General features: G+C 38.9%; 1 protein-coding gene across 1 annotated transcript in view; it reads left to right on the forward strand.

Annotated features, from left to right (window-relative positions):
- The window catches only part of PAWR (pro-apoptotic WT1 regulator), a 123,674-nt gene that overhangs the window by 67,041 nt on the left and 28,821 nt on the right, over positions 1-27,812 (forward strand). Inside the window, exons 2-3 of the mRNA XM_006049501.3 lie at positions 13,155-13,286; positions 25,114-25,148. Coding sequence (XP_006049563.3) covers positions 13,155-13,286; positions 25,114-25,148 — 167 coding nt within the window. The remainder of the gene's footprint in view (positions 1-13,154; positions 13,287-25,113; positions 25,149-27,812) is intronic.

Raw genomic sequence — 27,812 nt, forward strand, 5'->3', positions numbered from 1 at the left:
CCTGCCAGGCTCCTCTGTCCATGGGATTCTCCAGGCAAGAATAGAGGAGTGGGTTGCCATCCCCTTCTCCAGGGGATCTTCCCAACCCAGGGATCGAACTCAGGTCTCCTCATTGCAGGCAGATTCTTTATCATCTGAGCCACCAGGATACTCTAAATGTTCAAATGTATCTCTAAAATAAAAAAAGAAAAAGAAATGTTCAAAGGTTTCACTATTTTTATTTTCATTTAAACCAAGTATGTTGTGAGCTGAAAATCTTAGACAAGGTGTATATCTATTGAAAGCTAAATATAGGTATTTTGCGTTGTGTGTTTTCTTTGATTACTCATTGCTTCTCTGGAAGTATAATCAATAGCTTTTGAACTACTGAGCTTTAAGAGGGTGATGTTTGTTTTTCCAGCCTCAGCACTAAACTTACTAAGAACCATCGTTGATACTTTTAAGATAGAATATACTTTACGTATTTGTCTCTCTTTTTGTAGTTCCTTTTGAAGATAGTCTCTCTCCTTATTCTAGTGCCTAGTTTGTTTTCCTAGCATTGTTTGTGTGACTCATGTTGAGGAATTTTTGTATTGTAAATACCAAAGCCTAGTACTTGGAATTACTAATCATTAAAACAAATGCAGTTATGTTGAGACTTGGGTTGTAGTTAATAAAAGAAAGTGTACGGTATAAAGATTGTAGAAAGAATTTTCACCTAAAACTAGTATGATTCTTGAGTCTTTCTTACTAAGTTTGGTAACTTAAAAAATCCAGTGGGAGAAAGTCAGATATTGATAGAAGATGATATTAATAAAGTTGTTATGTTCAAGTATAATTGCACAAATAATATGTTGGATAAGACTTGCTTCTGAGTTACCTGTTTGAACAGTTAAAGGATATGCAGAGACCCTCCTTACTCATTCCAAAAATTAGACAACTTCCTGAAAATATTTATGAATTAAGTTTATACAGTAGAATTGGACTCGCAGCAGTGATGAGCTTTAAATTAGAAACAGCTGATCTGCGAAAAGAAGAGACACGAAAAGCAAAGGAGAAAAGGAAAGATAAAAGCATCTGAATGCAGAGTTCCAAAGAGTAGCAAGGAAAGATAAGAAAGCCTTCCTCAGCAAACAATGCAAAGAAATAGAGGAAAACAACAGAATGGGAAAGACTAGAGATCTCTTCAAGAAAATTAGAGATACCAAGGGAACATTTCATGCAAAGATGGGCTCAATAAAGGACAGAAATAGTATGGACCTAACAGAAACAGAAGATATTAAGAAGAGGTGGCAAAAATACACAGAAGAACTGTACAAAAAAGATCTTCACGACCAAGATAATGACGATGGTGTGATCACTGACCTAGAGCCAGACATCCTGGAATGTGAAGTCAAGTGGGCCTTAGAAAGTATCACTACAAACAAAGCTAGTGGAGGTGATGGAATTCCAGTTGAACTATTCCAAATCCTGAAAGATGATGCTGTGAAAGTGCTGCACTCAATATGCCAGCAAATTTGGAAAACTCAGCAGCGGCCACAGGACTGGAAAAGGGCAGTTTTCATTCCAATCCCAAAGAAAGGCAATGCCAAAGAATGCTCAAACTACTGCACAATTGCACTCATCTCACACACTAGTAAAGTAATGCTCAAAATTCTCCCATCCAGGCTTCAGCAATATGTGAACCGTGAACTTCCTGATGTTCAAGCTGGTTTTAGAAAAGGCAGACCAACCAGAGATCAAATTGCCAACATCCGCTGGATCATCGAAAAAGCAAGAGAGTTCCAGAAAAACATCTATTTCTGATTTATTGACTATGCCAGAGCCTTTGACTGTGTGGATCACAATAAACTGTGGGAAATTCTGAAAGAGATGGGAATACCAGACCACCTGACCTGCCTCTTGAGAAATCTGTATGCAGGTCAGGAAGCAACAGTTAGAACTGGACATGGAACAACAGACTGGTTCCAAATAGGAAAAGGAGTCCGTCAAGGCTGTATATTGTCACCCTGCTTATTTAACTTATATGCAGAGTACATCATGAGAAACGCTGGGCTTGAAGAAGCACAAGCTGGAATCAAGATTGCCGGGAGAAATATCAAGAACCTCAGATATGCAGATGACACCACCCTTATGGCAGAAAGTGAAGAGGAAGTAAAAAGCCTCTGGATGAAAGTGAAAGTGGAGAGGGAAAAAGTTGGCTTAAAGCTCAACATTCAGAAAACTATAAGATCATGGCATCTGGCCCCAACACTTCATGGGAGATAGATGGGGAAACAGTGTCAGACTTTATTTTTTGGGGCTCCAAAATCACTGCAGATGGTGATTACAGCCATGAAATTAAAGATGCTTACTGCTTGGAAGGAAAGTTATGACCAACCTAGATAGCATATTGAAAAGCAGAGACAGTACTTTGCCAACAAAGGTCCGTCTAGTCAAGGCTATGGTTTTTCCTGTGGTCATGTATGGATGTGAGAGTTGGACTGTGAAGAAGGCTGAGCGCCGAAGAATGGACGCTTTTGAACTGTGGTGTTGGAGAAGACTCTTGAGAGTCCCTTGGACTGCAAGGAGATCCAGCCAGTCCATTCTGAAGGAGATCAGCCCTGGGTGTTCTTTGGAAGGAATGATGCCAGAGCTGAAACTCCAGTACTTTGGCCACCTCATGCGAAGAGTTGACTCATTGGAAAAGACTCTGATGCTGGGAGGGATTGGGGGCAGGAGGAGAAGGGGACGGCAGAGGATGAGATGGCTGGATGGCATCACTGACTCGATGGCCGTGAGTCTGAGTGAACTCCGGGAGCTGGTGATGGACAGGGAGGCCTGGCGTGCTGCGATTCATGGGGTCGCAGAGTCGGACATGACTGAGCTACTGAACTGAACTGAGCTGATATGACAGATTGATGCCATTTTTGAATTCTTAGGGTTTTCCTTCTGAGCTGGACCCTCAGTACTTGTCTGGAAATCCTTTACGTATTTTTAACTCAGTTTTATATTTCCTGCAAAAAGGAGATGAGTCCTGGGTGTTCATTGGAAGGACTGATGTTGAAGCTGAAACTCCAATACTTTGGCCACCTGATGCGAAGAGCTGACTCATTGGAAAAGACCGTGTTGCTGGGAAAGATTGAGGGCGGGAGGAGAAGGGGACGAGAGAGCATGAGATGTTGGATGGCATCACCGCCTCAATGGACATGGGTTTTGGTGGACTCCAGGAGTTGGTGATGGACAGTGAGGCCTGGTGTGCTGTGGTTCATGGGGTCGCAAATAGTCGAACATGACTGAGCCACTGAACTGAACTGAACGTATTTTAAACTTTGAAGCCTATGCCCCACTACCTCGTCATCAACTTTTACCCATGTTTGTCAGCAGATGAACACAGTTAGTTCTCAGAGAAGCTAGAGAACCCTCTGTCAGAACTGTTTTAATATTCCTGTATCGTCTTACTTATCTGCATTTGAGCCATCTTGAGAGCCTCCCTTGCGCTTTTACTAGAAAAGGTTTAGCCTTTGACTTCTCCCTTGGTCCTTCCTTTCCTCTTACATATGCTACAAATATTTTAGATGCTCCATACCAAACTTGTCATCATTTCTTCTCTTTCTAAATTATCTGCGTGCCAGAAGGGTACCATGAACTAGAAATCTAGAAGTTGTCTTGTTACACTGCTTACTGCTTTTCAGTTTCAGTTCATTCAGATCCCACTGCTGTTTGCTGTCTGTCCCCATTACCTACTTTAATTTCCTTAGTTCTAACTCATTGCACAGCCCTGTAATGCTCCCATTTTATAAGATCACGTAGCTAATTAATGTTGTTTGGTTTTCTCCAAATAATTTATACATTAATTCAAATGTATTGAAGTAATTATTCTACCAGGAGAATTTGCTGTCTGGAAATGGCCGGACAGTTTTGAGAATGAATACTATTGAAGGGAAACTGCGAGAGACAGTGTGTGTGTGTGTGTGTTAGTTGCTCAGTCGTGTCCAACTCTTGGCAACCCCAGGGACTGCAGTCTGCCAGGCCCTTCTTGTCCATGGGATTTCCCAGGCAAGAATACTGGAGTGGGTTGCCATTTCCTTCTCTAGGGGATCTTCCCCACCCAGTGATCAAACCTGGGTCTCCAGCTTTGATTCTTTACTGTCTGAGCCACCAGGGAAACCCTTAATCCTATTCACTTTTAATGATAAAAATAATGTGATTTGGGCATTACCATAAATTGATCAGTAGAACATAATAGAAAGCTAAAACATAGCCATATATAGAAATACAAAGATGCCGTTTTGAATCGGTGGTGCAGAGTTAGTGACTGCTTAGAGCCCCGAGGGTGGGCCTAGAGCTGTTACTCATACAGCCTCCTGCCAGTGCAGGGGGGGCCATCCATGTCTGTGACTAGAACACTTGCTTATAAAACAAATTATTAGAATCCAGACTCGCTGTACAAGAAATTAAATATGAGATGAAAAAGTTTAAAAATGAGATGGTAAAAATTAAAATATGTGTTTAATAAGTCTTAAAGTGGGAAAAACATTTTATTAACATAAAACCACAGGAAGAAAATCCCAGAAGGAAAACTTAAACAATTAAAAGGTGAGCTAGAACAATAAATTGACAATATGCTAGACAAGGATTACCATTTTATTATATGAAGAGCTTTTGGAAATACTAAAGAAATGAATAAACCAGAATAAAAATTGAGAGAGGGTGTCAGTAACAAAAAGTGAAAATATGCAAAGAACTACATAAAGCCACTAAAAAGAGAACAGAAGTTCATCCTGCTAACTAGGATTCAGTGAAACCATTACTTATCTAATACGTTCGGCAAGAGTTAAAACAATCTTAATAACGGTGTGTTCAGTTGTGTCCAACTCTTTGTGACCCCGTGGACTGTAGTCTGCCCAGTTCCTCTGTCCATGGAATTTTCCAGGCAAGAATACTAAAGCGGGTTGCCATTTTCTACTCCAGTAGATCTTCCTGACCCAGGGATCAAACCCTTGTCTCTAGCATCTCCAGCATTGGCAGGGGATTCTTTACCACTGGGCCACCTGGGAAGGCCAGTGAGACAACCTTAATGTTCTTGCAGGAAAATTTGGCAGCATGTTATAAGCACTATAAAAATTAGAGATGGGCACACAAATTTATTTGAAAGGCTATTTAGCTTATATATCCCACAACACAGATCTGATTAAATAAATCATGCTGTGTTCATAATCTAGTATCATACTCGGCAGCTGCTAACATTTTTGTGAAAATGAAGAGGTGGCTTCCCAGGTGGCTCTAGTGGTAAAGATACCGCTGCCAATTCAGGAGACGCCGGTTCGATCCCTAGGTCAGGAAGATCCCCTGGAGGAGGTCATGGCATCCCACTCCAGTATTCTTCTTGGGGAAATTTCTTGGACAGAGGAGCCTGGCAGGCTATGGTCTGTGGGGTTGCAGAGTTGAACATGACTGAAGCAACCTAGCATGCACACATGATATGACTAAGTCTCAAAACAAGATGCCTACAGTTATAGATTTACGGGTTTAAAAAAGAAAAAGTTCTAGTAGAGTGATCTGTATCAAAGTGATGATGGTTGTTTATTTTAAAATAAAGGGTGATTTTTATTTTCTTTTCTCTATTTTAAAAGTTTTCTTATAATGTACATTAATTTTGTAATTAGGAAAAAAAATGTCATTTTCTGTTTAAAAAGTAACTATAGTTTTTAGGCTGTTATTATTATTTGTTGAGTTTGCTGAAAATGAGAGTGCTGCCTCTCTAATCATGAATGTTGTTGCTCTTCAAAGACCTTGACACTGCTGAGCCCTGAGAGCTGATGGGATCCCAGCAGGAGGTAGTAGGGTTGAATTGTTCTTGCCTGAGTCGTGTCTGATAGTATCAGTGTAGAATCTGTTGGTGGGCAAGGTACTTTAAAATTGTGGAAAATGAAATTCTGTTTTCATTTTCTGTTTTTTAGAGTATTATATTTTTAGGTTCTTTACAAGTAAGATTGCTTTTTTAGTCTAATGGTGCAAATTCAGCTTTTAAATTCATGAACTCAAAGTACTTATGTTGTATGTTACCAAGTTGTTAGACAGCATAACTGATTCAGTGTGATAGATGAAATTGGTTGCTACTTTACAAAGTTAATCAGGATGTTTAATGATTAGTCTTGAAAATTTATACATTTTAATTTGCCCCACTTTTTCTGGCTTGAGGCCGCGTGTGTGTGTGCGTGTGTGTGTGTGTGTGTGTGTGCATGTTTGTAGCAGTTTGCAGTCACTGTATTATAGATATATGTGACCTTTTTCAGCTACCTAATGTGAGAACCACAGTTATTTATTTTGCTTAGTTCTTTTTACATAAAAATGCTTACATTAATTTGATCTTATTTCAGTGTTCTTTTTGCTGTGCTGTAAAGGTTCTTTTGTTAACCATTTCTTGACTTAGGAGCAGAGTGGGAAGGCTAGGAAAAGCTAGGCAGAGGTTGAGTGATGACAGAGTAGTATATGCTAGATAAAGGACTAATGGAGGATGGAAAAAAGTGTATTACCAAGAGGGAGGCAGATAAAGCAACAGTGGTGCCGGTAGAAGAAAGCAAGTGGGATCTGTCTTTAAACTCTCCTAATACCTTTCCTGGACATAGTAACTTTCATTTTGGGGAACACAGTCACTTATCCAAATTCGTGGTTTATAATTGTGTGATCCCAAATACAGAATTTTTTCCCCTCCCCTGGAGCTATGTAGTTATTTCTTTTTTCCAAAAGCTTTGCTTAGATTGCTTAATTGATTTTCTTCTAAATGTGAAGGGAAATGAGCATGCTTTTAGAGCCACATTTGTATGATTTATGGTACATTGATACAATTAAGCTTACTTGAGTGTTTAGTTCTGTTGTAATTATGTTCCTTGTTCTGGTTCATATGATGAAAATGTACTGCTATTCCCTAGTCTTATCATCTTATAGAGAAGTAATTGTGCAAAAATTTACTGAAAAACTAAAACACCTGAAGAATCTGTATGGATTCCTTGTATTAGGATCAGATGTGCATAGATCACAGAGACTGAGGCATTTGGAAAGAAAAATATGGTATTACATTTTGGGGGGGGGATTCTGAAAATTAAGGGAACTAATATTTTTAAATGGATTTTATGAACTAGTGTTTGGAGGTGAATGAATTGTTCGATTCATTTATAAGACGCCTCACTTATGATAGGGAATAAATAAGAAAAAGGAATGTGAAGCAGTCTCTAGCTGTTGCTGCTGCTGCTAAGTCGCTTCAGTCGTGTCCGACTCTGTGCGACCCCATAGACGGCAGCCCACCAGGCTCCCCTGTCCCTAGGATTCTCCAGGCAAGAACACTGGAGAGGGTTGCCATTTCCTTCTCCAGTGCATGAAAGTGAAAAGTGAAAGTGAAGTCGCTCAGTCGTGTCCACCTCAGCGACCCCATGGATTGCAGCCCACCAGGCTCCTCCGTCCATGGGATTTTCTAGGCGAGAGTACTGGAGGGGGTCGCCAGTGCCTTCTCCAGTCTCGAGCTAGGTTTTCCAAAAACTAGATAGTAGACCACACAATTTATTCTAATTATGGAAGTGTCAAAACTTGGCTTAGGCATTTATTGTATTAAAAATTAAATAATTCCTAATGCATATGACATTTATAAAAATTGTACTTTCTTTAGTTGAATGTGCATAGTTTCAGAAAAATAATAGCTCTGAGTGATGATTGTTGTGCTTAGGTATACCTTTACTGTCCAAGAATTCTAATTGATGTAAGTACAAAGCTCTGTTGAATATCTCTTCTCCATATATGTAAGCACGCCAAGTCGCTTCAGTAATGTCAGACGCTTGAGACTGTATGGACTGTAACCTCCAGGCTCCTCTGTCCCTGGGATTCTCCAAGCAAGAAGACTGGAGTAGGTTGCCATGTGCTTCTCCAGGAGATCCTGCTGACCCAGGGATCGAACCTGCATCTCGTCTGTCTCCCCCATTGGTCAGCAGGTTCTTTACCATTAGTGTCGCCGTAGAAGCCCCTCTCCGTATACTAGAAGCATTTAAAAAGGTTATTGTGAAGAAAGAAAAAATAAGTTAATACATGTTGTGTTTAAAGTAGGCAAATGATATGTTGGTTGCTTTTTTCTGGATTCCTGAGTTCTGTGGGAATCTCCTTTTTAAAATTGGTAGTGAAAAGCTATCGTGAAATGGGTCTTCTTTAGTTATTTTGGTCTTTGACCTTACTAAATGTTTGATATTTTAAAAACCTTTTTTTGGACTGATAAAAGTGTGTTTTATTAGTGAGTCAAATACCACAAATAGCTTTGCTGCCAGTGACATTTTCCAAAATGTTGAGCAACTTAAAAAAAATTATTATTAACAAAAATGAAATATCTTATTCCCTTCTTTTAAAGGTTAGTTATCTTTTGGGAAAAAATCCGCATGTAATTTAAAATCCTGAAACCTCTACCCCCAACACCTTCCCCCCACCCGCATAAAATGTGTTTAGGCTCAGGTAATTTTTGTGCTCCAAGATCACTGCAGATGGTGACTGCAGCCATGAAATTAAAAAACGCTCCTTGGAAGAATGACCAACCTAGGCAGCATATTAAAAAGCATAGACATTACTTTGCCAGCAGAAGTTCGTCTAAGTGTCAAAGCTGTGGTTTTTCTAGTAGTCATATATGGATGTGAGAGTTGGACTATAAAGAAAGCTGAGCACCAAAGAATTGATACTTTTGAACTGTGGTGTTGGAGAAAACTCTTTAGAGTCCCCTGGACTTCAAGGAGATCCAACCAGTCCATCCTAGAGGAAATCAGTCCTGAGCATTCATTGGAAGGACTGATGCTGAAGCTGAAACCCCAGAAGTTTGGCCGCCTGATGTGAAAAGCTGACTCATTGGAAAAGACCCTGACTCTGGGAAAGACTGAAGGCGGGTAGAGAAGGGACGACAGAGGATGAGATGGTTGGATGGCATCACCGACTCAATAGACATGAGTTTGAGTAAACTCTGGGAGCTGGTGAAAGACTGAAGGTGGGAGGAGAAGGGACAACAGAGGATGAGATGCTTGGATGGCATCACCGACTCAATGGACATGAGTTTGAGTAAACTCTGGGAGCTGGTGAAAGACTGAAGGTGGGAGGAGAAGGGACGACAGAGGATGAGATGCTTGGATGGCATCACCGACTCAATGGACATGAGTTTGAGTAAACTCTGGGAGCTGGTGATGGACAGGGAGGCCTGGTGTGCTGCAGTCCATGAGGTTGCAAAAAGTGGGACACGGCTGAGTAACTGAACTGACTAAATTACAAATAGATTTTTCTTCTGCATGGCTGTTCAGTATTACAGTCTACATTTGGATGGAATGTGAGTCAGTTCTTTCTTAGAGGGACTAATTTTTCAAATTATACATTTTTAAATTATGCAAGATATCCATTTCATGCTTCTGATCCATAAACAAGTAATATATATTTAAAAATTATCAACATGAGCAGAAATTCCTCCACAAAATTGCCTGCTTCTTAGGGAGTGGTATTGACTGAATAAGAATCATTGGCCAGAGAAACAGTCAAAGAATAGGGAATCCTTTCACCAGGCCCAAAGATATGAAAGAACTTCAAAAACAAATAGCTTCAAGTTGAGTGAAACTTACTGGAGAAAGGTCTTTTTCAAGGAGCCAACTAAGTTTCATTCTGTAGCTGAGAAAAGCAAAATGTTAATCAGGAGGAATTCCAGAGGGCACTAAGGGATGATTTAGAAGGGAGAGGAGGGACAAAGGACTGGGTCAGATTAAGGAGTGTACCGGGCAGTATGGAAAGAAGAGTCTGTGTCAGTGTTGGGGTGAGACCTGGGGAAGTTTGGTCTGCTGTCAATGACTGAAATAAACATGGAAATGAGACCTGATAGAATTCCTAGAAGTCCCTTTAAAATGGAAAAAAAAAAAAAAAAAAAAAAGTAAAAATCTTAACATATACAGAACTACAGAGTAGATGAATCTTTATGTAACTATTATCCAGCTATAACAATAGTTAGCTCTTAGCTACTCCATTTGTCCTGTAACTGCCAGTAATTTTGTGTTCTGCAAGGTGACCTAAGACCCTCACAAATAATATGAAACCAGAATTCCACTGAAAAGTGCTCACTGATATTTTCTGTCTTTTTTCTTCGTTTAAACTCTGGGTTATGGTGCAGTAAATGGATTTCATGAATGATAAATAGGTCATATGTGGTAGTTGGAAAACTGAGTTTGTGGTTTGTCTTTAAATGGCTTGGGCTGGAGTTCTGACTGCACCCCTCAATAACTTTGTGTCCTTCAGCCTCTTACTTAATTCTAATCCTCACATTCTTCTTATATAAAGTAGTACATACCTCCTGTGCTTTTTATGAAAATTACTTGTGTTTGAAGTACTAGCTGTCAGTGTTTCACAGTGGTCTACGCACCTAGATGATACTCAGTTACTATTAGATGCTATTACTATTTTAAGTGACCAACCTGGAATTTGAATCTTGGTCTCTCAGATTCCAAATTCCAAATTCTCATAATTTTTTAATCTAACATAGAACTCATTTTAATACCTCCACCAACATTTCTTTCTTTGTGAAGTGAAAGTGTTAGTTACTTAGTTGTGTCCAACTCTTTACGACCCCATAAACTGTAACCTGCCAGGCTCCTCTGTCCGTGGAATTTTCCAGGCAAGAATATTGGAATGGGTTGCCATTTCCTTCTCCAGGAATCTTCCTGACCCAGGGATTGAACCTGTGTCTCTTGCATCACCTGCATTGGCAGGTGGGTTATTTACCACTAGCGCCCCCTGGGAAGCCTCTGTTGACCTCTTGTCCTGTACTCCGTTCTCTTTTCTAGCATCATAAGTTTTCATACACTTGAAATGATGAAAATTTATTTCTAATGCTGAAATCTCTTATTCCTCTTCCCTGGTTTTATCAGATAGCACTTCCAGAGTGATGCTAACATCTGTGTTGATAGTGGACATCAATGTCTTAAGTCTGGCTTTGCTTTTAAATTTTGTTGTTATTTTGGCATAAAACATTTATCTGTTGGTTTGAAGAAATCTTTTTAAAAGTCCTAAGAGAGATTCTTCTTCTAATCAGTATTAATTTCTTAAACTTTGGTACCCTTTACTAGATTTCTTTTATTGAGTCTGTCTCCTACCTCAGATATATCTTTTTTTTTTTTTTTTGCCCCTGCTGCATGGCTTGTGGGATCTTAGTTCCCCAACCAGGGATTGAATGTGGGCCCCAGAAGTGAAAGCACTGAGTCTTAACCACTGGATTGACAGGGAATTCCCAAATATATCATTTTTCGTAGGACCACATTGCCTACTGTGTTGTTTAACTAGTCTTTCCACTTTTGGTCCCTGTCCCTATTAATCAGAACTCTGAACTGCTGGTACAAGTTCCTGCCCCAAGTCAGCCTTGATCATGTTTTATTTATATTCCAGGGAATTGTATCACTAGAACATCTTTCCATGTTATGTAATGAAAAGTGCAGACTTCTAAGGCTATTTATTATCTGTATTTCTTTGTGAACAGAGCATATGCCTTTCCATTACTCGCCTCTGTCAAGAACTTTAAAGGATCTGAGATCTTAGCCTCTCATAGGTTAACAAGTTAGCCTCCTATGGGTTCATGGATCCTGGTAGAAGACACTAGTCTCCTGGGTCAGAGTCAAGAACAGTTTGTTACAGCAATAGCAGCAGCCACAATCTTATCATGTGTCTTGTACCAGTTACCTAAGCCCCAGTTCCCACAGATTGAGGAGATGAGGGCCAGGTGACACCTGTACACAGTTAGTTGCATTACAGGAGGGACCCTGAGCATTTTCTGGAATCTCAACCTACCTGTTTTTTTAATTCATCCCTTCCATTCCATCCCCCAGCTTTCTCTCCATAACATCTTGATGTAAGACTGCGTCTCAGCAGATGCTTCTTCCATACCCGCCCCATGGCCCCTGTGTCTGTGAATGTGCCGCTGATTTTTCTGTGTTCTCCTATACTGTAAGCTCCAGTGACCCTTGCTTTGCATAGTGGCTTCAGTCTTTCTCTGCACAATATGTAAATCCTATTGCCTTTCCTGCTGTCCTGCCATTGGTATATCTCAGAGTGCCTGCAGAGACATTATTTATTTTTTGTCTCTTTTAGAACACACAAAGGCACTGTATTGGTTAAGAATGTGTTCAGTTACAAGGATTAGATGACCACCATTTCACATTGGGTGTAGTGGATAGAGTTTTGTTTTCTGTTTGTGGGTTTTTTTTCCCCCCATGTATGAAGCCTGGAGGTAGATAATGCAGGTGTTGATTCAATTTTTAAACAGTCCTTTATCATGCAAGCCTTTTCATATGCTCTTCCCATCATCTGAAATTCTTTTTTCTGTATTTGCAATTCCAAATTAAACTCATTTTTTAAGTTACAAGTTCCACAGAGTCTTTTGTTGAAGATTTACTCTTGAAGTGAAAATACTCATAGGTACTACTAAGGTAGAAAAAGGGCCACTATCATTGAGTTATCTATGCACATACACACACATGCGTACACATCTTCCCATTAGATTCTGCATTCTGTGTCTGTGTGGTGTGTCTGTTGCTGCTGCTAAGTCGCTTCAGTCGTGTCTGACTCTGTGCGACCCCATAGACGGCAGCCCACCAGGCTCCCCCATCCCTGGGATTCTCCAGGCAAGAACACTGGAGTGGGTTGCCATTTCCTTCTCCAATGCATGAAAGTGAAAAGTGAAAGTGAAGTCGCTCAGTCATGTCTGACTCTTAGCGACCCCATGGACCACAGCCTACCAGGCTCCTCTGTCCATGGGATTTTCTAGGCAAGAGTACTGGAGTGGGGTGCCATTGCCTTCTGTGTGTCTGTTATTACCCTCCAAAAAGTACTTTAAGATACACAGTCTATGTACTTGAAGATAGAGTGATACAGAATAAATGAACCCTAGCTTTAAGCAAACCCTGTCACTAGTGGTTAGAGCCTCGAGAAAAGATGTTGACAGGTGTGAATGTGGAGGTTTGGGTTTTAAGTAGATAATTTAGTTTATAGGAATTAAATGCACCTGTTGTTGAAAGGAACACTTGTATTGTGTAGTTTCTGAATGCTCCATATTTCTATTTGCTATCAAATTTATCTTCACATACTTTTAATAAAAACATTTTATTAATATTATATAGAAATAAAATGAAAACTATTCTTTCTTTCAGTGCTTAGATGAATATGAAGATGACGAAGCTGGGCAGAAAGAGCGGAAACGAGAAGATGCGATTACACAACAGAACACAATGCAAAATGAGGCTGTAAGCTTGTTAGATCCAGGAAGTTCTTACCTGCTACAAGTGAGTATTTAGAAATTCTAGACTGTCACTAGCTATTTTAACAATAGTTTTTTTAACTTACTGGTAATAATTTTTCCAATTTTATTTTAATTGCATCAGCTCCCCTGAAGTACTTTAAATGAATTTAACTATGTATTTTCCTTATGTCTAAATACCTTTTGATGTAAGCAGTATTTGGTTCTTAGATCCTGATCAATGAATATTTACTGATTAACCAAGCAGGTTTAAACAGTATCCATTGTGAAAATAACCAGGAAAAGTAATTAGCTCTTTTGCTGTTAAGTAAGGTTTAGGAGACAGTTCTGTTCTCAGCTGATATTTGCTTTAGAATTACATAGCAAGTAGAATTGAATAACAAGTTTCTACTAAGTGAAATGTTTAAACATAATAAAACACAATATGTAGTATTGTGAATTGCCAGATACATCAGTGCTTCTGTGTAGTTATAAAATACTTTTTAAAAGAAAATTTAGGTCAGTTTCTAATTAGGTGTTATCTTGGCTTCTTGTGGCACAGAGAATTGGAAGATGTTGGCATTGGAGTACCTCAGTTTAAAGCAGATTGCTCTGCAGAATCATTCCATGCAAACTGTCATTTGGGAATGATCTGTATATATTTAATCTTAAATTAATCTGGCGATATTTTGAGGTGTTAAGCTGCTGTGTTGTCTTTTCAGCGTTTTATTTTTTTTTAATGCATTTTATTATGATACCACTTTAAAAGGGGGTTTCCAAGCAGTACATGCGTCTCCCTGTTTTATTGATGAAAAAAGATGAAATATAAGGTTGCCTATTAACTTGCAGGGTTATAATAGAAGGCATTTAACTGAAAGAGGCAAAATGTTTTGAAGTGGTTTGGATATGAATGCAAAATTCCTCTTTTCTCTTCTCTTCGAGGCGGATATTGAGGTGGTGAATGGTAGAGTAACGCGGGTTTGTCTGTTCCCCTGTATTGCAGTTGCTACTACTAGGAGAAGTAGTGCCCTATTATATTAAACTATCTTTGTATCCTTTGTGTATCACAACAAAGTTGAAATGAAACCTATACATATTCCAGGTGAAGAAATAGGCTTACTTTGTTAGGATAGAGACAGTATAGCATTTAGATTGAGAATCTAGACCTGGTTTCAGTTCTTGATCATGTCACTTAACATCAGGCAACAGCTTTTGGAAAGAGAGCTGATTTATTTCTGTTGAATGAAGTCCTTACCCTTCGATGCTGGGGAGCTTAGTGTTTAGGTTATTCCCAGGTTTAAACCCAGATACGGAGAAGTGTCAGCTGATCTGGTCTCTTGCAGTTTAACTTCTTTCCTATAGCTTTACTAGTCTCTTCCTAGATCTACCCTTCATTTCTCTCATTTTCATTTGTTTCATTAGCAATTAGGATGTGACTCACTGGTGATCGTGGTTTTAAGTATCTATTTTTCAGGCTGTGTGCTTAGGATGAAAGAGAAGCAGAGAGTCTCCCGTGGATTACAGACTGCCACACTGAAGTGGGAATGGGAACAAGAACTCTTCTGTCTACATAGCTGGCCTCTCTCTGAGTTCCTACCTAAACTCATATTCTGTTACTCTAAGATAGGATAGATTTTATTTATAATTCCAACTTCAAAAACAATAAATAGAAAGAAAATATTGGCATTAAAAAATACATATTATGTATTTATGGCTGCGCTGGGTCTCCATGGCTGCATGAGGGCTTTCTCTAGTGGCAGGTGGAGGCTCCTCTCTAGTTGTGGGGCAGGGGCTTCGCATTGTGGAGGCTTCTCTTGATGTAGAGCACTGGCCTGGGGTGCTCAGGCTCAGTAGTTGTGGTGAATGGACTTGGTTGTCCTGCAGCCTGTGGAATCTTCCTGGACCAGGGATTGAACCCATGTCGCCTGTATTGGCAGGCAGATTCTTAACCACTGGACCACCAAGGAAGTCTCCATTGGTTGTTTTAAGGCTTTCTTCTTTTTTTTTTTTTTAACAGACCAGAGAGAAAGACTTTGTTTCTTAGCATTATCTATGTGGTAGCACAGTTGTCAAGAATCCACCTACAGTGCAGGAGAAACAAGAGACACAGGTTCCATCCCTGGGTCAGGAAGATCCCCTGGAGGAGGAAATGGCAACCCATTCTAGGATTCTTACCTGGGAAATCCCATGGGCAGAAGAGCCTGGCAGGCTGCAGTCCATGGAGTCACCAAGAGTCCCACACAGCTGAGCACACAGGGTACATGTGAATCTTCGCCATTCAGTGAAACAGATTTTTTGAAATGAAGAATGAAATGGGAACATGGATTTGGGGTAATAGTATGCTTTATGAAAGGTTAGAGTATTTTAAGTTTCTGTTTGGCTTTTTTCAAGTAATATGGAGTAGCAGTAATAAAATATGAGCCTTTAAATTTTTTTCTTTCATTTTTACCTATGATTTTACACATTTTAGCCATGTTTTTCCCTAGGTAGTCATGCCTAATCCTGTCAGTTTTTAAAGTAATATATTAAATCTCTGATAAATAATACAGGATCAATGGAAAATATGAAAGATAGGCAAGTACCTTTCTTTATGTATTTTTATAAATTGTTTATTAAATTTTAAACATTAGGCTTAATTAATTTAAAAGGAAACATATGTCACATGCTAAAAAATGCAAAAAGCATAGAAAGGAAAAAAATAGTAAAAAGTCTCTCTCACCTACCTGGTTACCTTCTTTGGAGGCAACTAGTGCTTTCTTTTGGAGAAGGAAATGGCAACCCACTCCAGTGTTCTTGCCTGGAGAATCCCAGGGACGGGGGAGCCTGGTGGGCTGCTGTCTCTGGGGTCGCACAGAGTCAGACACGACTGAAGCGACTTAGCAGCAGCAGCAGCAGCAGTGCTTTCTTTTCTTGTACATTCTTCTGAAGGCAGTGTGTGTGTATAATATACATATTCCTAATTTTAGGCGCACTCTTGCAGCTTGTTCTTTTCATTTAATATTGTGGAGAGACTTCTGCGATAGTACATAAAGAGCTTCCTTATTATCTTTTTTGTAACCACAGAATATTCTGTTTTATAGATGTATCGTAATTTTTCTGACTTGATCATTTAGTTGAAACATGTACGTTTTTGATGCTACAAACAATGTAGTGGTAAAAACCTTTCAATATGTAAGCAACTTACAGTCTTTTGTGTATGTGTGTATAAATCAGTAGGATAAAACCCTAGCACTGGGATCTCTGAGTGAAAAGGAATACATGTTTGTAATTTTGATGATATTGCCAAAATTCTCTTTGTAGGTGTTAGAGCATGAACATTTTTTTCATGTTATTCAAATCTCTTTATATATTATTTTCACTGGCATAGAATTTTCTTTTTTAATGTGAATAGTAGTTGATACAAATTTCCCATTAATAGGATTCCTCAGTGGTTAAACATTTTTGCTGTTATAAGTACTACTGAAAGTAATATCTATGTAAATTGAACTTGTTTTGAATTATTTTCTTTGGCCAGATTACCAGAGATAGACTTATTGGGTCAAAGGTCATAACAATTTTTAAAAATTATTTATTAGCTATCCCTCATGACTTGCGGGATCTTAGTTCCCCACCAGGGATTGAACTGGTTCTTCTTGCAGTGGAAGCACAAAATCCTAATTACTGGACCACCAGTGAAAGTGGAACTTGCTCAGTTGTGTCCGACTCTGTAACACCATGGACTATACAGTCCATGGAATTCTCCAGGCCAGAATACTGGAGTGGGTAGCCTTTCCCTTCTCCAGGGGATCTTCCCAACCCAGGGATCGAACCCAGGTCTCCCGCATTGCAGGTGGATTCTTTACCAGCTGAATCACAAGGGACCCCCAGGGAATTCCCTATAATTCATATTTAAGACTAAAAATTTCTCAACATATTGCCTAAATTACTTATAAAGAAAAGTTTATCAGTTTATGTAATCAAGAGCATTTTATGAGAGGGCATTTATGAATTTTATTTTACTTCTTTCTTTGATTCATTTATTGATTTTCCTTTTAAAACATTCTCAGGCTAACTGAAAAGTTACAAGTACTGTGTAGAGAATTTTTTTTCCCCCTTAAAATGTTTGAGAGTAAGTTGCTAACTTGATGCCTTATTACCCCCAATACTTCCCTGTGTGTTTTCTGCAATGAAGATCTCCTGCATAACTGCAACATAGCTCTTCAAGATAGAAAATTAAAATTGACATTGACACATTTTTTTACCATCTAGTTTCTTCAGATACCATCAAGTTTCACCAGTTGTCCCAATCATATCCTAAATTATAGCAAAGGGTCTAGTTCAGAATCACATATTCTGTTTAGTTGCTGTATCTCCTTAGTTTCTAGTTTGATCCATCTTTCTTTAGCTTTCTTAATCTTAACACTTTTTAAGATTATAGGTCATTTATTTTTATCATATGACCTTCGGTTTGGGTTATCTAATATTTACTTCTGATGAGATTCATGTTGTGTATATCACAGAATTGACGCCGTGTTTTTCTCAGTGTGTAGTCCATCAGGTGACACATGGTTTTAATGTGTTCCGTTGCTGCTGCTGATCACTTTGGTCATATGATTAAGGTAGTGTTTGCCAGGCTTCCCTGCTGCTGTTTAATAAGTGCTTTGTGGCTAAGTCCTCTGAGCCATGTAGATGACTTTGTCTCCATCAAACTCTCTATTCTCTGCACCCATTTGTCTGTCATCTATTTATGTCTATATATCTGTATCAACTCACTACTCGCCATTTTATCTGATGGGTTTTACCCATCCTGTATTAGCTTGATTGCCACAAATTTGGTATCTTAAAACGCCACAAATTTGGTATCTTAAAACAACACAAGTTTATCAACTTACAGTGGTTTTAGTTGGCAATCTCATTGGACTTGTAAAACTGTGGATCGAAATCAAAGGGTAAAATCAGGACTGCATTCCTTTTTGGATGCTATAGGAGAGAATCCATTTCCTTGCCTCTTCCAGCTTTTAGCAGCTACCTGAATTCCTTGTCCCTCTTCCTTCTTCAAGGTAAAAATTGTGACTTTTCTGCTTTGCTCTATTTCCCTCTGACTTTCTGCCTCTTTCTTCCACTTTGAGTGACCATTGTGATTACAATGGGCCCATTAGATAACGCAGTACAATCTCCCTATTTAAGGTCATTGATTAGCTACCTTAATTTCCCTTTGCTGTGTAACCTAATATGTTCGAAGGTTTTAGAAATTAAGATGTGAATATCTTTGAGGGTCATTAGTCTACCTTGTTGTTCAGTTGCTAAGTCGTGTCTGACTCCTTGCAGCCCCATGAACTGCAGCACACCAGGCTTCCCTGTCTTTCACTATCTCCCTGAGTTTGCTCTACCACAGCATCACTGTTTATTTTAATATTCACAGTATCCCAGATTTGGCCAGTGGGAGCCCCTGTAACCTTTTGTATCATTTGCTGCATCTCCGTCTTTCTTCGAATACTTCTTTGTTTTCTGGTGTAATAAGGTATTGCAGACTCATCTGGAGCTTTCTTACTCCAGCCTTGAAAGCAGCTGTGTCTCTAAGGAGCCCTGATTCCTTTTATTGAAAATGATAGTATGAAGCCAAGATCTGGGCTGTAGTTGTGTTCATGTTGTTGAGGTGTCACCGTTCCTAGTCCCGCTCTATGTACAGACCTACTTTGTGTGCCTATATGCGCATACATACGTATGCACATCTGTTTGCTGCTTACTTACCTGTCTAGCTAGCTACATCTATTTATGCAGATATTGAAACTAATTTATACCAGTATGGCCAATTGTAATCTGATATCGCAAGGCTTAGTCTAGTATTTGTAACTCCCTTTTCTGACATTGGGTAACCTGTTTCACATTATTCTTAATATGTTTTCTTATTTATTCAGTTCCCCTGTATGTAACCTCTCTCCCATTGTCACTCCTTCCTCACGCTGATGCCTTCCTCACCACAAGTGGGTTCTGACGTCACATATTGGTTTTACCTTCTGCATGAACACTCTTCACTTTCTTCAGGCTTGGCCATTCCCTTGTGAGGCTGCAGAGTTCCCTCTTTACCCTGCTTGGTTCTGACTCCTCATAGCAGGTCACTCCCCCTGTGGATCCCCAGCCACCCTGCTTTGCCCCTGCCGTCCCATGAGGGCTGCTCTTCCCTCAGGGCTTTCTTTGCCCTGCGCAGACCTCATGCTGGATTACTCCTCCCTGGGGATGCCTTATCAACCTGATTGGGTTTTCACCCACCCAGGCCAGGCTACCACTCTGTGGATGCTCTCTTCATCCTATTTATTGGGGCTCTAGCACATCTCCCCTGCTCATTCCCTACAGAGATCCTCTCCACACCCTGCACAGGCTGTGAATTCTCCATGCCAGGCCGCATCTTCGAGGGAATACCTTCTTTACCCTTATGGGCAAAACCCCCATTTTGGGCCACCCTCCTCCGTGGATGACCATCATGCCCTCACACTCTGGGGCTCTCAGTATCCCTTCATGGGGCTCCCTTTCTGACCTCTCCTCAGGCCTGATACCCTGACTTCCCTTTCCTGCATTGTCCACCTCTCGTCGTTCTGCTCAGGCTCTGATTTCTCATACCAGGCCAAGTTCCCCTGCTGTATGTACATTATGTTCAGTTTTCTTATTTTCATTTTTAAGTTATTTTATCAGTTATACCTTATAGATGTTCCATTCTTCATTCATCTTCAACTTTGTATCTTTAGTATCAATACCTTGTGTATACCAGTATAGGTATTTTAATGTACTCCTGAAAGTCAGTTAACATGGTATACCATAGTTTTATTGGGGGCTCAAATAAATTTAAATAACTTGAGTATTATTTTACTATATTCTACTGGGCCTGTATTTGTCTAATCTTATTTCACATTTGCTTTTATATTTGTTCATACTTTACAAGTTGTGATCTCCCATTGCACCTGTAAAGACAATGTTCGTGGGATTTCCTTATTGAGCATTGTAAGCTTGAATGAAGCAGAATGTTTTATTTAAACTTAAATAAACCAATTTGCTTTGCCAGCTTTTTCTAAGCTCTACATAGATCTTTCTCCTTTCCTTTTGTAATATAAACCATGCCATTGCAAGGAAGATTATTTTAGGAAAAGTATATTTTAAATCAGTAGTATAATAGACTTTGGAGTTATTGAAGGTCTAATTACATCGTCTTTGAAACTTTAAAGACCAGTATAACCTTAACCTTTGTATTTTTTATAAGAGTTTCAGTGATACTGAAAGTGTTTCTTCTCCCCCGCCCCTACATTTAGACTAAAATTGTCAACTTTTTAACAGTTATGGTAATTGTTATCACTGTTTGCTCGGAAATCTTTGTGGTCCCTGAAATATAGAGGCTTATAGTTATATTTGTATAGAATTGTGTATTAATACATAGAAGCATCAAGCATTTTCCTCCTCAAAATTGTAAGGGACTGTTCAGTTCAGTCGCTCAGTCGTGTCCGACTCTGTGACCCCATGAATCGCAGCACGCCAGGCCTCCCTGTCCATCACCAACTCCCAGAGTTCACCCAGACTCACGTCCATCGAGTCAGTGATGCCATCCAGCCATCTCATCCTCTGCCGTCCCCTTCTCCTCCTGCCCCCAATCCCTCCCAGCATCAGAGTCTTTTCCAATGAGTCAACTCTTCGCATGAGGTGGCCAAAGTACTGGAGTTTCAGCTTTAGCATCATTCCTTCCAAAGAACACCCAGGGCTGATCTCCTTCAGAATGGACTGGTTGGATCTCCTTGCAGTCCAAGGGACCCTCAAGAGTCTTCTCCAACACCACAATTCAAAAGCATCAATTCTTCGGCGCTCAGCCTTCTTCACAGTCCAACTCTCGCATCCATACATAACCACAGAAAAAACCATAGCCTTGACTAAATGGACCTTTGTTGGCAAAGTAATGTCTCTGCTTTTGAATATGCTATCTAGGTTGGTCATAACTTTCCTTCCAAGGAGTAAACGTCACTGCACTATAGGTGTTGAATTTTTTTTCCCTTCTGTCTAATATTTCAGTTTTGTCTTTTTGTCAGGGTGTAAAGATGGCTTTAAGCTCCCATCTGTACATATCAGTTTTGAATACGCTTGAGAAGCAGGCTGCCACCCCTCCCAATCTCTGCTGACACTAATGTAGTCTGTCTGATTTGAGGAGCATTTGGTTGTTAAGCAATGAAATTTGGTTACCAGAGTCACTGTGAAATAATATTTAACTACAAAATGTATAATCTAATAAAAACAGTTTTCAAATCTGGCCAATAAGCAATAAACTTAAGAGTGTTGGTCTGCTTTAGAATCTTAACTTGAATATAAGTTATATAGAAATAGACTTAAATCTGATTGTTAACATATCTTGGACTTGAGCATGGAGTAGTTTGGTCAAGTATGTCTGAGTTTATAATTTTATCAGTTGTACCAGACGAGTTGTACAGAAAATACTGTAAAACTTGAGATATGTTTTAAGTGACTGTGTGCTCAGTCGCTCAGTTATGTCTGACTCTTTGCAATCCCATGGACTATAGCCCGCCAGGCTCTGCTGCCCATGGAATTTTTCCAGGCAAGAATAATGAAATGGATTGCCATTTCCTACTCCAGAGGATCTTCCCTACCCAGGGATTGAGCCCACACCTCCTGCATTGGCAGGCAGATTCTTTAGCACTGTGCCACCTGGAAAGCGCCTTTTAAGTGACTAGTTGTTTTTTAAAAAGCTGTAAGAAATGTAAAAAATTAGTAACATACCACTTCTTCTTGTTAATAGTATACTTCAGTGGTACTTTTAAATCATTTGTAGGCAGGCCAGTGTAACAGTAGTATCATGCTACTGTAGGGTAGTGTTGCCAAAAACATCCTGCATTTCACATTTCTGTACAGATTAAAATTCTAATCTAAATGTGTGTTAGTCTCTAGTTCTACCATGTAAGGGGAAAATGCCTACATGAAGCCTCAAATATTTTTTATTGCCAGGTTTCCATACCATTACAGTCAATATATCAGCTACACACAAATCCATCAGTGTAGCAGAGGCTCTTATCATTTAGCAGTTATGCTAATTTCATTGCAGTAAGAAGTAGTCTGGATAATCAGGCTGATGTCATTTTTTGAAATATTTCAGTTATAACCAAAATCAGAGAGGTGTTTATGTTTTGGATCTTACTGTGTCATTAGCATCTTTTCTAATGCATATTTAATTTAGATGGACATCCTTTAAGGTCTGTGCCTAAAGTTTTAGTTCATGTATAATAAGATTAGGGAATATTATGAAAGAAAACCTTGATAAAATATTAGTTGGAATACTGCTTATAAAACTTAAGGGGAAAAGTTGCATTTGAAATCATTACTTTGAGTGTATACACATAACTTTAGTATTTCTTTCTGCTTTATCTAAATAACTAGGATTACACATTTTAATCTAGTTACTATGGTTTAAAAAATAGTTTTAAAAAACTAGATTTTATAAAGTATATTCTTTGTTATTCACTTAGAGATATCATATTTTTGTAAATAGGAGCTCTGTTTTACATGTTTGGTGTTAGAGTACAAAGATTCATCTGTCTTATCTTTAGGGTCTCATAGTTTAATGACAGGTAGATAAGAAACTGTTTAAAGCTGACTTGCTAGGCTTTTGTTATTGTCCCTGCTATGAGATCAGTTGGTGCCCAGAAGAGGGTAAAATGTCTTTGAACCAACTGTCGGACCAAGGCTCCTCCAGGGGTGATCCTATTAAAGGGCCAGGCCCACACACATGGGCACTTCTTGTATCGTATCACCTGGTTACTTTCGAAAACTTTTTAATTCCAAGGTGGTGCTTTTTCTATAACTGTAGATTACCAGGGAAGTTATTTCTATAGGTTGTCAATATATATTTATTGCATACTGTTTATACTGAGGTTTTGGGGGAAAAAGAAATCAAAAGTGAGAGACCCCTGCTGCTCCTTTATCGCATCACTTAAAAATGCGATAAAGTCATATTTAAATAAGTGATGTAGGCTGTTGTGGTGTGTGCTACGTGTGCTCAGTCATGTCTAACTCTCTGTGACTCCATGGACTGGAGCCCACTAGGCTCCTTTGTCCATGGAATTTCCCAGGCAGGAATACTGGAGTGGGATGCCATTTGCTAGTAGGCTGTAGTAATGGGACTTTATTGATTTGGAGGAATTAAGTCAGATTTATTAAAGTTCTGCTCAGAAAATTCAGTAAAGATTCTTCCACATCCTAGGTTTTTTAAAAAAAAACCTTCACTGTCAATTTTAAATTATTCACCTGTTGCAAAGGAGTTTTACTAATTGTTTTTATCACTTCCATCATTTAATCCCCACAACAACCTGGTAAAGTAGACATTGTTTTTATTCCTATTTTAGAGATGAAGAAACTGAGACTAATGGAAGTTAAATAACTTACCACAGTCTCACAGCTACTGGGTAGCCTGTCTGGTTGGAACTTGATTCTAAGTCTTAGTCATAACTGTATGACTTTTCTATCTTGTTTTTCCACATTGATACATTCTTTACTCTACCATGTAGTATTTGCTGTTTTAGGCTGGAATCTGATCATCTTATGGGCTTCCCTAGTGGCTCACATGGTAAAGAATCTGCTTGCAATGCAGGAGATCAGGGTTTGATCCCTGGGTCTCGAAGATGCCCTGGAGAAGGGAATGCCTACCCACTCCAGTATTCTTGCCTGGAAATTCCATGGACAGAGGAATCTGGTTGGCTGCAGTCCATGGGCTTGCAGAGTCAAAGACTTACTTATTTAAAAAATTAAAAAAAAATTATAGGAGTATGGTTGATTTGTAATCTGTTAAGTAAGACTTATCATTTAATTTTGACTATGTGTTAGTTGCTCAGTCGTGTCCATCTCTTTGCTACCCCATGGATTGTAGTCCGCCAGGCTCCTCCATCAATTTGATTTTCCAGGCAAGAATACTGGAGTGGGTTGCCATATCCTTCTCCAGGGGATGTTCCCGACCCAGGAATTAAACCTGGGTCTCCTGCATTGCAGGCAGACTCTTTACTTTACCATCTGAGCCACCAGGGAAGCCCTAATTTTGACTATGTTATTAAAGTGATACTGCAGAAGACAAAACAGAGTCTTCAACCAACAGAAGACTGCCCTGTTGGTGGCAAGGCAACATAGTTTTCCCATTTCCCTGATGGCTCAGTGGGAAAGAATCCGCCTGCCAAGCAAGAGATGCAGGTTTGATCCCTGGGTTGGGACGATTCCTTGGAGAAGGAAATGGCAACCCACTCTAGTATGCTTGGCTGGGAAATCCCATGGACAGAGGAGCCTGGTGGGCTATAGTCCATGGGGTTGTGAAAGAGTCGGACATGACTTAGCAACTAAATAGCAACAACAATAGTTTTCTCACCCCAGTGCTTAATATTAACTTACAGCTATCTTTTTTGGGGGGAGGTCTAGCTTAGAATCAGCATAAAAAATATTTTCTCACCTTTTATTTTTAGCTATTTTAAAAAATAAACATTAATCATTATATGTCTGTGGTGAATTGTACCCCTCCCTCCTTTTTTTTTTTAAACTGAGGGCATAGAAAACACTAGAAGGGGGATATGTTGTGTTTTTTAATGGTCGACTTCCAAAAAGGTTTAGATTGGTTGATGAATGATAACCCTTTAAAATATTTTTCTAAGCTTTTAAAATGTTTCCAAATTAAAGATATAATCTTTAAACAGTGATTGGTTTTGTCTGAAAAATCAAATGTAGGATATTGTTTTGTTTGATCAGCAATGTGAATTTTTAAAAGTAATGGTAATTGTTCCAACATTCTCTATCAATTGTTTTATATAACCTGGAATTGTGTGTGCTTTTACACATACCCAAACTGATATGTTGTTATTTTTACTTTACAGGAGCCATCTAGAACAGTTTCAGGCAGATACAAAAGGTAAGAATCCTTAAGTTAAGACTAAGAACATATTGCAGACATAAGTGTAATGTCAGAAACCTTAATTGTCCTCTTAAAAAGAAACTGCATTGTAGGCAGACCACAACTTATTCTCACATACTCTGCAGTCTGAAAACTGCACACAGCATGGATTTGTAAAGGTTTGATGAACTTAGCAAAAGAAACTTAGAGTCATTTTCACTTGTGTATTTAAACACTGAAAAGATAAGTATAAACCCTGTACTAGTCAGCTTGGAATGCCATAACAAAATGCCATAGACAGGATGGCTAAAATAGAAATTTATTTTCTCACAGTTCTGGAGGCTGTGAAGTCCAGAATCAGTCAGAGTGCCAGCATGGTTTGGTTCTCATGAGGGTTCTCTTCCTGACTCTCAGAGAACTGCCTGCTCACTGTGACCTCATGTGATGGAGAGAGTGGGTAATTTGGTCCGATTCTGTTGGTGAAGGCCCGCCTGCCAGTTGCAGACTTAACAGCTTGCCACTGTGTCCTCACGTAGTGGGAGGGGCTAGAGAGCTCTGCGGTGGCAGTGCGCTTATACACGTGCAGAAGGGCTCCAACTCTGTGACCTAGGCACCTCCTGCAGCCTCACCTCCCAGTGCCCTTACGTTGGACATTAGGGTTTCAGCATAAGAATTTCGAGGGACGCAAGCATTCAAACCACTGAATAATGCTTTTTACCAGAAAATGTGTTTGAATGTATGTGCTTATGTACAGGATGAAGATCAGAATTAAGTATGAGAAGTTGTTTAACAAGAGATGGCTGAAGTAGTAGTGTCCTTCCCTGTTGAAGCCATAAAGTTGCAGAAGATGTGGTCATCATGCTTGTGCTAATAATTATAGTATAATGGTAAATCTTATCAAGTCTTATAATGTCCAGGGTACTTTATGGAGCTCTCATTCAATTCTTGCAGTTATCTTATAAAGAAGGTACTGTTGGTAAAATATTTACTTTGTAGGTGAGGGAAATGAGATAAAGAGGTAGAATCATTTCACTGTGGTTACAAAACTAGTCAGTATGAGTCCAGATTTGAACTCAGGCAGCCTGACTCCAGAACCCACATGCCTGTGCAAGACCATCTACTTCGATTTATATGTATAAAACCTCTGTTTTCCTCTGTTTTATGTTAAGTTTAAAATATATGGTTAAAAGTTGTGGTTATTATAGTGTATATAAATAAAATATTGATTAAGAAGAGCTGTTATTTTATTACTAAGTTATTAAATAGAAAAGATTTAAATGTTTACTGATAAAACAATGTTTAAGAAGGCTAAGGTAATCAAGGACTAAGTAAATCTGACATATTTGGCACTGCTGCTGCTTTTTATTTTAATTTCTGAGTAATTTTTATATAGGTATAATGAAACCTGTGATTCCTTTAAACTTCTAACATGTAAACATTGTTTGGTAATTTTTACTTAGCATGACTAGTTTAAACTGGAAAGAATCTTTTTTTGTTTACTAGCAAGCATTGTCAATCAAAAAGCTTTGATTTGGCCCATTTGCAGGCCACATTCTCAAGCCAAAGTATTTTTATCAGTTTTTGTTTTGGGAAATAAAAATGAACTTCAGTAACTTACCACATTTGTTGTATCATTCATACACATTAAGTTCTTAAGTCAGTTCAGTTCAGTTCATTCACTCAGTCATGTCCGACTCTTTGCAACCCCATGAATCGCAGCATGCCAGGTCTCCCTGTCCATCACCAACTCCCGGAGTTCACCCAAACTCATGTCCATTAAATCGGTGATGCCATCCAGCCATCTCATCCTCTGTCTTCCCTTTCTCCTCCTGCCCCCAATCCCTCCCAGCATCTGAGTCTTTTCCAATGAGTCAACTCTTCGCATGATACACCTTAAATTATAATTGGCACTTTTCAGATTTGCATTCTTTAGTTAGGGTTATTAGGGGAATAATTTCCTTACAAATCTTCATCAAAAGCTTTATTTACCATTGATCATTTATTTACCATTTATCATTGTGTTAAATCAGGAAGACAATTGATTTCACAGGGTGTATGTTTTTATTTTCAAGCTTTTTAGACCATTATTTTACTTGTGACCTGTTCGTACACTTGTTGCTTCTTTTATTTTCATAGCCTAGAACATGTGGTTTGTTACTTTTCAACTCTCAAAGGTTTAGCTATGTTTAGTACTACTAAAAAATTTTTTTTAGGTTACTAATTATTATTCACAAACTCATTGCAACTCAGACACAAGATAAAAAACAAACAAAATCTAGATCTGAACTTATTAATGCCTTATCTAGAGGAATTTGTTGTATTGTATATCAACAGTTAATTACATTCATTAATCTGTCAACAAGTTGCAACAAAGATTGGAGAATGTATATTTCTTGGAGAGGGTGTCTGCTGATTAATGGGGATGAAAAAAAGGAGGAATGGGCTAAAGGATGGATATTTGGCATTATATGTTAGAAAATATTTTCAGTAAACCAAATAACTTACACATATGGCTACACAAACTTAAAAAGTCATTAGAGGATACAGCCATCCACAAGATCAGTTTGTGTGTTCTTATAAATTATGAATTAAATATTAATTTTTTCTTACAGTTATCAAGGATGCTTTGAATTTGTTAAGCAGTGACTCTAGTTATGCCCTATTTATTGAATCAACTCATTT

The sequence above is a fragment of the Bubalus bubalis genome, chromosome 4 (genome assembly GCF_019923935.1).
Source record: "Bubalus bubalis isolate 160015118507 breed Murrah chromosome 4, NDDB_SH_1, whole genome shotgun sequence".
Classification (NCBI taxonomy): domain Eukaryota; kingdom Metazoa; phylum Chordata; class Mammalia; order Artiodactyla; family Bovidae; genus Bubalus; species Bubalus bubalis.